Source organism: Nanorana parkeri, unplaced genomic scaffold, assembly GCF_000935625.1.
Source record: "Nanorana parkeri isolate BGI_ZX_2015 unplaced genomic scaffold, ASM93562v1 scaffold939, whole genome shotgun sequence".
NCBI lineage: Eukaryota > Metazoa > Chordata > Amphibia > Anura > Dicroglossidae > Nanorana > Nanorana parkeri.
In genome coordinates, this window is record NW_017307207.1 from 611,208 (window position 1) to 622,558 (window position 11,351).

The 11,351-nt window shown below is 40.9% G+C and overlaps 1 protein-coding gene across 1 annotated transcript in view; it reads left to right on the forward strand.

The window, feature by feature from the left end:
- Positions 1–11,351, forward strand: part of HSPBP1 (HSPA (Hsp70) binding protein 1) — a 45,945-nt gene that overhangs the window by 21,167 nt on the left and 13,427 nt on the right. The window contains exons 2-4 of the mRNA XM_018566345.1: positions 1,174–1,357; positions 5,552–5,776; positions 6,871–7,026. Of these exons, the coding sequence (XP_018421847.1) occupies positions 1,174–1,357; positions 5,552–5,776; positions 6,871–7,026 (565 nt within the window). The remainder of the gene's footprint in view (positions 1–1,173; positions 1,358–5,551; positions 5,777–6,870; positions 7,027–11,351) is intronic.

Here is an 11,351-nt window from a genome sequence, read left to right on the forward strand (position 1 = left end):
TTATCTCCCCCCCCCCGCACTGAATTTAAGCCCCTATGTGACAGACTTTGGAGGCGACAGGTTCTCTTTATGGAGACATCAGGGGTCTATTAGATCTCTGATGCCTCCCCTGCTCTCCAATACAGTCAATTAGGCATAGGATGGGGGGAGTTCCTAACAATATTTACATAAATAAACCGTGTGATGCGCTGGGATCGGCGCATGAGTACTGTGCCTGGGAACATAAATTAGCAGCTTTTGCTTTTTCCACTTCTCAAAACATCACCTGACAAATGTCCTATGCTTTTGGTTATGTGAGTAGCACTGGAGGGAACCTAGAGCAGCAGTTTTTCCAATGTATATCTGTCCATCTTTCTGGATGATTTTTGCTTCAAATGCTCACATAGGCAAGCGCAATGTATTTTCAAATTTTACTGATCACAAACCTGTGAAGGTGTTGCTCTCATGCTACTTTGTGTCCACACAAACTTGACTTAATTTTATATTAAAATGATGCTAACAATGTAATACCAACAGGCTCTTTTTTTCCCCCCCTGTATGTGTTCCAATGTAGCAATGAAAGGTGACAAAAGCTCTCCCAAATTTCAATGCAAACTGAGCTTTACCATCCCACTACCTTACATAAAAATCACACTAATGTGATATCTTTTAATCAGAAGATTGTATTATATTTTGGTTGATTATTGAAGAGGCACCAATTATGTTAAACATTATTTTAACATACACGTATGTTAAAAATTACAGTTTTATTCTTTTTTTTCCAAATTAACAATTTCTTCATTAAAATGTTGGCACTAAAAGTATCTACTACCAAATTAATTCCATATCTGTCCACAAAATCTAAAGGTTGTGGAACTCCAAAAACCCTCTGGGTCTTTGAAAACAAAAAGGCTCGGAGACTAAAGTGGATAAGAATAAGAATTTGTCTATAGGAACCAACAACAATTTATTAGCAGCTTTAGGAAAAAAGTAGGTTTGTTTTGGACAGCACAGCTTTTTCTGAATAGTATACTTCAAGTTAATCTGCAGAATTACAGAGCAGCTGATATGAGCCATACACTATTGCAGAATAGCTGATTTTCTATATCGGTCATAAGCTATAATCTTATGTCGAGGGCTGATTAATTTGTAATTTTATGGTAGCCTCTAAAGCATGACTTTCTCACCTTGTAGAGACGGAGGTGGCTACAGGAGGCCATGAACAGTGCCTTTGCAGGCCAGGCTGATGAAGTGCAGCAAATAAAGGAATGCCTACAGGAACTGAACACTGTTACAAGCGATGAAGATGGAGGTGGTCGGAAAAAAAGGGCACTGGAATTGCTTGCATACCTGTGTGAAAACCTTGATAATGCTTCTGGTAAATATAATTGCAATAATATTGGCTTAGTTGTTGGCAATGATTTGTTGCCATTTCTCCTAAAAAAGGTCAAAAGCCATTGGGGGGAATTTATCAAAACTGGAGCAGACAAAATCTGGAGCAGCTGTGCATGACAACCAACCAGCTTCTCTCTTCAGTTTGTTCAGCTAAGATTTGAAAATGAAAGGAAGAAGCTGATTGGTTACCGTGCACAGCTGCTCCAGATTTTGTCTGCTCCAGTTTTGATAAATTCCCCTCATTGTGTTTTGAGCCTCAAAAGAAATGCATTCAAAGTTCTGTCATAAATAGTGTGACAAATGGCCATGGAGGACACAAGGAATTGTCCTCAACTGGGTTTAAGTTGCCCCAGGTTAAAAGGCTCCACATTGGGACAGTGGAGAATGGATTTCTCTCTCACTAGGGCTCTAGAGTCTAGTCATTGCCACCACTACACTTGTTTGAAGCCACACTCCAGGCAGAATGATCATTTACACTACACTTTGGGTGTGTAAATTCTCATTAAAAAGCCGGATGTTATGTGCAGAGGTTGGCTGCAAAGTAGAAAAAAAAAATCTAACCCTGCAGTATGCCATCCCCCACACACAACGGCCAGCTTCCAAACAATGAGAGAGGGAGAGATGCGACCCAAGCTGTACTGAGCTCCGGTCTGTGATCCAGACAATATTCTATACAATATATAGAATGGAAGCAGCAGAATAAATGTAAGAGGACTTCAGACGGTGGCCTCGTATGGATTATTACCCAGTATGGGTTAAAATAAGAGACTCTATGGTCAATGTTGGCTAAACATTGACATGTGTTACAGTTTTGTCCAAGAATTTCAGAAATGGTTGCCCACATTCTCTCCTGGTAGTGTTTAAAAGTCTTGGCTAACTCCATACATTATGAATATACCTCATTTCTACTTGGGTCACCTTTTCCGGTGACAGTTGTCTAAGAAGCGAATTCTCTTCTTTCGGAGACGTCCTATTTTCTAGATATGTAAGATTAGTTTAGTTCCGAATCTAAGTTTGGACGAATTTCAGCATATTCGGACATTCAGATGCATCCAATTTCCGAATGAAAATTGAAAAAAAATTAAACAAGACCCTTTTAGGTCCTTAGGTTGTTTGGCGTTGGGGTTCCCCCTTAAAATTCTGTTGTCAAAATAAAATACTTTGAAAGTAAAAAATTCTGTCAGTCAAAAGTTAAAAAGAAAAATTCCCTTTTTTTTTCTTTTCCCCCCAATGTCACTTTGCTGCAACGTAAATTAATTTGTAAATATCATTTATTAAACAGATATTACAATGTCAACTGTGTATTTTAAAAGACCAAAAGGAAGTAAATAGAAGTTTGTTGTTAGAGTTTACATACACTTAAATGGTTTTTGGGATCACGTTTGTGTGTACAAATTCATATTCATTAGTGGACTGCATACATGTACTGATCAGCACTTTAATTCCTAGACTCACATAGTAGAGCCTAGATACATCCAATGTTACTTTTGTAATCCAAGTATTTTTAAGGACACGGCATTTAGCCAAAAATAATGACCTAATGCAAGCAATAGCTACATGGTGTGTGATGTTAAGACATATCATCAATGGAAGTAAAAGGAGTTTGCGTCATTTTACAGCATTTTCACAGCTGCGATCTAGAGATTGCTCGAGAGCTGTGCTATGAGAGAAGGAGCAATACAGAACTTAAAACAACCTCCATGCATAGATATTGTTAGATGGGATAGAAAGAGGAATAGCATCATGTTAACCATTTTGCTGCTGGACCAAGTTTTCCATTTTTCGCACACACATGATAAATTGAGTACAGTATTTGTTTTTGCTAGAAGACTTACTAAAAACTCCCAAAACTACACATTCTCTGAAAGCAGAATATGTCGAGGGCTGATTAATTTGTAATTTTATGGTAGCCTCTAAAGCATGACTTTCTCACCTTGTAGAGACGGAGGTGGCTACAGGAGGCCATGAACAGTGCCTTTGCAGGCCAGGCTGATGAAGTGCAGCAAATAAAGGAATGCCTACAGGAACTGAACACTGTTACAAGCGATGAAGATGGAGGTGGTCGGAAAAAAAGGGCACTGGAATTCCTTGCATACCTGAGTCACACAATATAATTGCAATAATATTGGCTTAGTTGTTGGCAATGATTTGTTGCCATTTCTCCTAAAAAAGGTCAAAAGCCATTGGGGGGAATTTATCAAAACTGGAGCAGACAAAATCTGGAGCAGCTGTGCATGACAACCAACCAGCTTCTCTCTTCAGTTTGTTCAGCTAAGATTTGAAAATGAAAGGAAGAAGCTGATTGGTTACCGTGCACAGCTGCTCCAGATTTTGTCTGCTCCAGTTTTGATAAATTCCCCTCATTGTGTTTTGAGCCTCAAAAGAAATGCATTCAAAGTTCTGTCATAAATAGTGTGACAAATGGCCATGGAGGACACAAGGAATTGTCCTCAACTGGGTTTAAGTTGCCCCAGGTTAAAAGGCTCCACATTGGGACAGTGGAGAATGGATTTCTCTCTCACTAGGGCTCTAGAGTCTAGTCATTGCCACCACTACACTTGTTTGAAGCCACACTCCAGGCAGAATGATCATTTACACTACACTTTGGGTGTGTAAATTCTCATTAAAAAGCCGGATGTTATGTGCAGAGGTTGGCTGCAAAGTAGAAAAAAAAAATCTAACCCTGCAGTATGCCATCCCCCACACACAACGGCCAGCTTCCAAACAATGAGAGAGGGAGAGATGCGACCCAAGCTGTACTGAGCTCCGGTCTGTGATCCAGACAATATTCTATACAATATATAGAATGGAAGCAGCAGAATAAATGTAAGAGGACTTCAGACGGTGGCCTCGTATGGATTATTACCCAGTATGGGTTAAAATAAGAGACTCTATGGTCAATGTTGGCTAAACATTGACATGTGTTACAGTTTTGTCCAAGAATTTCAGAAATGGTTGCCCACATTCTCTCCTGGTAGTGTTTAAAAGTCTTGGCTAACTCCATACATTATGAATATACCTCATTTCTACTTGGGTCACCTTTTCCGGTGACAGTTGTCTAAGAAGCGAATTCTCTTCTTTCGGAGACGTCCTATTTTCTAGATATGTAAGATTAGTTTAGTTCCGAATCTAAGTTTGGACGAATTTCAGCATATTCGGACATTCAGATGCATCCAATTTCCGAATGAAAATTGAAAAAAAATTAAACAAGACCCTTTTAGGTCCTTAGGTTGTTTGGCGTTGGGGTTCCCCCTTAAAATTCTGTTGTCAAAATAAAATACTTTGAAAGTAAAAAATTCTGTCAGTCAAAAGTTAAAAAGAAAAATTCCCTTTTTTTTTCTTTTCCCCCCAATGTCACTTTGCTGCAACGTAAATTAATTTGTAAATATCATTTATTAAACAGATATTACAATGTCAACTGTGTATTTTAAAAGACCAAAAGGAAGTAAATAGAAGTTTGTTGTTAGAGTTTACATACACTTAAATGGTTTTTGGGATCACGTTTGTGTGTACAAATTCATATTCATTAGTGGACTGCATACATGTACTGATCAGCACTTTAATTCCTAGACTCACATAGTAGAGCCTAGATACATCCAATGTTACTTTTGTAATCCAAGTATTTTTAAGGACACGGCATTTAGCCAAAAATAATGACCTAATGCAAGCAATAGCTACATGGTGTGTGATGTTAAGACATATCATCAATGGAAGTAAAAGGAGTTTGCGTCATTTTACAGCATTTTCACAGCTGCGATCTAGAGATTGCTCGAGAGCTGTGCTATGAGAGAAGGAGCAATACAGAACTTAAAACAACCTCCATGCATAGATATTGTTAGATGGGATAGAAAGAGGAATAGCATCATGTTAACCATTTTGCTGCTGGACCAAGTTTTCCATTTTTCGCACACACATGATAAATTGAGTACAGTATTTGTTTTTGCTAGAAGACTTACTAAAAACTCCCAAAACTACACATTCTCTGAAAGCAGAAGGTCTGATCAATAAAGAGAGGGAAGTTGCAGTTTGGTGATTGTTGCATTCATTTCTTTATAAATACACAAAAAAAAAAGCAAGCTGACTTGGTATTCAGCACTCTATCTAAAGGGTCTTCTGTCTTCTGAAACACTATAGTGGTTTATATTTGTTAGGTCATCTCCTTTTCCCATTCTGACAGATTTCTGCAAGCTGGGTGGGATGGAACTGCTGTTGAATCGCTACTTGAGCTGCCCTGAAGCTGAGCTTTGCTGGAGAGCTGCTGACCTGATTGGCATCTGTAGCCAGAACGTACCGTTTGTTCAGGAGTGCGCATTATGTCTTGGTGCTATTAACAAATTGCTGCAATTACTGGATCAAGACAGCAGTGAACAAGTCAGGATAAAAGCCCTTTTTGCGATTTCTTGTAAGTCTTTTACTTTTCTTTATATTTGATTTTAAAGTACAAATTAAACTCGGCAGTTATTTTAGATTTTTATAAATGCTGTTAAGCTTCTCATGTTTTGAGGACTCCTGTGACAAGGCCTCTCTACTGTAGTTTCCAGGTATCCCTTCTGACATACCGATTACAAGGCTAAGCAAAGTGATTCACTCCCCCAGCTGCATTCTACACTAAAATAATTCCGAAGCATGACTAAGAATGCTTTGCAATGGTTGTGCCAGAGGTGGGGATAATGGTGCAGAGCTTTCATTATCATTGTCCAATATAAGAAGCTGGTTGGTGAATCAACCCAACACATGTCCCAAGCAAATATATTGGTTTTCAGCAGCCCAGGCCTCTAAGAAGCCATTCAACCACATGTTCGTTTAGTATACTACACGTTTTATAATTTTGGTAAATTTTATGTACATACTAGCCTCTGAATTACACTACTGTATTATCCCCCCAGCTTTCAAAACCCAATAGCTTTAGAGAGAAGGTCTGAAATGTAGAGAGGGATCTGATTTGTTGCTGTGAGCAACACCCTGACACCCCTTTTTCCTTTCTTTGACATAACATGCTCATAACATGAAAAGAGGCTAAGTAATGTGTAACACTTGCTCAAGCTAAAGGTGTTTTGGTTCAGGTATTTATCAGAATAAGTATCTATGCCAGGCAATATGACAGCCCAAAGATAAAAGATATACATTCTGGTGCCAGAGCTGTAGTGTTCTGGGCTGTGTATAGGCAGGTTGTTTTACACAGCTGAAGCTCCCTGTTGTGGCCTCTAACCTTGTGATCTATTACTGGGGATGAGAAGAGGCTTTCCTACTACTTGCATCATACTAATGACCACGTGCTACCAAGATGCTCTTCAGTCACGTGACCGGAGTTTGAGGACTAGGACTTCTTTAACTGTATACTGTTGCTGCATATTGAGGATGTCAGAAGTGAATGCAAACCTGTAAATTATTGATAGGTTTTCTTTAAAATGCAGTGCGATAGTCATATCACTTCTTGCAAGTGACCACATGTGAATATCGGGTAACTCTATTAAAGTGTCATATTGTGGCTTTCAGGCCTGGTTCGGGAGCAAGAAGCTGGGCTGGCTGAATTTGTGAAGATGGATGGCTTTTCTGTTTTAATGCGTGCCATGCAGAGTGATGTAGAGAAACTAAAAATAAAATCTGCTTTTCTACTGCAGAATCTGCTGTTTAGCCACCCAGAACAAAAAGGTAATTCAAATTGCATTTTAAGGGAATTTTGGTTGGTCAAAAGATTTCATTTATATTTTTTTAAATCAAATTTATTTTAAATCAAATATATTTTAAGCATGCTTACATGCATAAAGGGATGCACCGATAACGGTACTAGTATCGGTATTGGTGCCGATAACGAGTATTGGGACAAGTACTCATACTTGCCCAAATGCTCCGATACTTACCCCCGATACCGGATCTGCTGCAAGGGAGCATGGAGCCGGCTTCCTGGCCAATCGGGAAGCCTGCTTCACTTTTTGCTAGGCAGCGATCAGAAAGCCGGGCAGCACGTCGTGACCTGTCTCCCGGCTTCCTGATTGATCAGAAAGGCAGGCTGACTAGCAATAAGTGAAGCCAGCTCCCTAGCCAATCAGAAAGCCATGCGGCACGTCATGACCCGCTGCCCACCTTCCTGATTGGTCAGGCTGCCTTGTCGTGTCTAAAGGGAAGTGAAGCCGGTGTTCTTTCAATAGAACACCAGCTTCTCAGGCAATCAGGAAGCCAGGCGGCGGGTGACCCACCTCCTGATAATCCGGGCCCACGGATGCCGGTATCGGTATTCAGTATCGGTGAGTACAAAAAAAAAAAAATTAGTACCCCTACTCGATAATGAAAAAACGGTATTGGTGCATCCCTACATACTGTACATGCATACTTACATACTTCTCACAGTTTTGGCAATAATAATGTGTACATAATTAGCATAGCTAACAAAGTAATTCATAATACATTCTTTTATTTGTCCTGATTTATAGGGTATATCATACAGTATGTCTGGGATTTCAGTTTATTTTGTAAGTTATAGGTCACAAAATATAACGAGTGAAATATAATTTTAGTGTGGAACAATTTTAGAATGTGGTCTGTTTTTTATCTTTTTTTTTTTTTTTTTTACCTTTTAAGGCTGGGTTCACACCTGGACGTACCGAATATGCACGTTTGCCGCGCGCTTTTACCATGATTTGCGGTAAAAGAAACGTGCGACAAACGCGCGTTAACGAGCGCTATCTGGCTGTATCCTAATGGATACGCGCGGCAAATACGCCCCAAAGAAGCTCCTGTACTTCTTTGGGCGTTTTACAGCATGTTCCTACACGCTGTAAAACACCCAGGTGGGAACCATGCCCATAGGCAATTATCGGTTTTCACATGTTGAGCGTTTTACAGAGCGTAGAAACGCGCTGTAAAATGCCCGGGTCTGAACCAGGCCTAAGGCCTGGTTCACACCAAGCGCGTTCCAGGAGCAGAGCGGAGCGGTTACAGACTGGATCAAAACTGCGTCCAATGTATTCCAATGGTATTTTGGGCTCTAGTTCACACCGCAGCGTTCAGTTCCAGAGCATGTAAAAAAAACTGCAGCAAGCCCTATTTCTCCTGCTCTGGAACGCATGCAAACGCCCTGGAAGGCAATAAAAGCCCATTCTAAACTTGAAAAAAACAATTTTTTTTTTTTTTAACCAAAAACTACCCGGAACGCATCAAAAACGCGGCACAACCCACTGCACTGCGTGTGCAGAAACTCATGCAGATCTGGTCTGCATTTGGTGTGAACAAGGGCTAAGGGTTATTTTTTTATTCTCAGCGATAACTTTGTAACACACAGCCGGCTAGCAGATTCACAACACAGTGAGCTCTGACTGTCACGGCTCTGCGATCAGCTCTCCCTGTGACCACCTAATCTGCTGTTGAGGGTCTGCCTCGGACCTCAGGGGGGTAATTCAATGAGCGCTGGCCCCTTTACGGACGGACCAGCGCTCATTGTACCGCATGACTGGATTATCCTGTCACTGGTCGTTCACGAACTGAACGATGGTGACGGTACAATCTCTTCATCGGTCGGGAAGAGGTTGAGTACATTTCCATAGAACTGCTCCTATAAAAAAAAAAAAAAAATCTGCTAATTTTAACTGCACTTACACTCATGGGTTTTTATTATCCGTTTATACAGTAAACCTTTTACTGCCACTACTGTAACAATGGGGGCTGTGAGCTTGTGTTTACTTCAGGCTTGTAGTTGAAGTGATACATGTCGGCACATGTATGTTTTTTAAAGGCTTCAACAAAGCTGCTTGAAGCTTGCTAAAAGCTTTGGAAATACATTGTAAAGGCTTACTGTACACTGTTAGTTTTTTCACATGCTGATCCCCATATGTACAGGGTCTTTCAGGAAGTCCCACATTCCTCTGGCTGAATTTTACACTAAAATAATTCAGCATCATGGGTCAGACTGTTTTTGTAATGAAATTGCATGACAGGTGGGTAGAGCTGGGAATTTTGTTGCAGAGGTTTCATTGTCTGATATAAGAGGCTGGTTGGTGATGCAAACCACCATTCGTGCTCCAAGTGTTGCCCGAACTTCAAAGGAGCCATTCAAGAAAATGTGTATCCAATAGTCTACATGTTTTATCATTTTTATGTACATACTAGCCTCTGAATTACACTTCTGTTCTCCCTATGTACCTTTCATAACCCAATAGCTTTAAACAGCAGGTCCGAAATATAGAGAAGGATCTGGTTGGTCGCTGTAGGCAACAACCCAAACCTACCTGATCACTGCATTCAACTAGATGAACTACCTCCCATCTAGTGGCCGGACAGGAGCCTTGTAGATGCGGGTGGGCGTCTTAAAATGCCCTTCCCCGCCCGCACTTGTGCGCGGCGCCCAGTGTGCACAAGTGGGGAAAAAAAAAAAAAATGTACATGGCCAGTGATGGCTGCATACATACAAGCATTCCGGCGTCTGTAGAAACACCCGATCGCTTGTTTTAGGTGCGGGTGTCATCCCCCAACATCAGCAGATCTCCGCTTCATCAGCTTCTCTGGGGGTCCCTAAGTGACATTAAGGGTCTTGGAGACCCCTGATGTCTGCATAAGGAGGACCTGCCATATAAATTGGCTATTACAAAGCAAACAATATTACAAATGTGATGGCAATAAAGTTAAGTGTTAAAAAAAATATATAGTCTAAAAAAAAAAAAGTCCCCCTCCCCCCACATACAAACACAAACACACACACACACACACACATTGGGCAAGCCTACGTGCGAAAACAACGATTGCTCCTATTGTGCCGCACATGTTACATATTACCGCAAACAACGGAGTGAGAGTAATAATTTTAGGGCCATTAATCGCTGATAACACTAAACTGATGACAATTTTAGGTGTGGCCGTTTTTTGCGATTTCGCAGGCACACACAATTTTAAGACTTGACGTGCTTGGTGTCTATTCACCCAACGTGACCCCGTCTTTTATGTTTTACTAAAAAATTGGGGTGATAAATGTTGCATAGCATTTCATAAGGAAAACAGGTTTTTTTTTTCCAAAACTTATGGTAATTTTGTTTCATATAGTTAAAAAAAAAACTGGTGATTAAATACCACTAAAAGCTCCATCTGTCCCCAAAAAATGGTATAAAATTAATTTCAGTACAGCGTTGCAGGACGGAATAAATGTCAGTCAAAGTACCGCAATGCTGAAAAAGGGCCTGGCCAGGAAGGGGGTTTGACACCCCGGTCTTTAAGTGGTTAAAGTGACATTAAACTCAGGAGTTAAATCTTAAAAATGCATTCAAGTAACTTACACAAATAAGATACTTTTGTGTTTAAATAGTTTGTCTCTCAGCTGTAGATCCTCAAATCATCTCTGAATTGGTGCTGACACTGTCCTTCCTTCTGGAGAGGGGCTACATTTGTTCCCCATGGTCCCTGTGTGTGTTGTAAAGTAGTCACCACTCCAAGCTCGCTCCTGTGATGAGACTATAACTTCACTACAAATTGGCTAACTAAACGTGAGATTGTAGTCTACAACGCCTGCTTGCTTAAAACAGAGAATTGGATACAAAATTGGAGAACTGGATAAAAAAAACACAAACTGCACCTAGTGAAATACTGTTTAATATAACATAAAGCAAAAATGCATCTAACTACTCACATGGTCCATAAAGGAAATAGCGCATAACATACACCCATGTGGTTGACCAATATCGCAATATATATTTGCAATGCAATTTTACTGAAGTTTGCTCTGATGAAGAGTAAACTTTCCCTGAAACGTGTTAGCTCTTTGTAGCCCTTTGGATTGAAGCCTTGGTCTTCTGGTCATTGCTCAGGGTCGGCCTTAGGGGTGTGCGAGCCGTGCAGCCGCACAGGACGCCATGGCAACAAGGGCGCCGTGCGACCGTCACAGCTCGTCCTGTGGGCGGCTTCTCTCCCCCTCACCGCTGGCCATCCGATATGACAGCGCTCCCTCGTCCGCCCCCCCCCCCCTTCAGGGGGGGGGGGGCGGGGGGGGGGGGGGC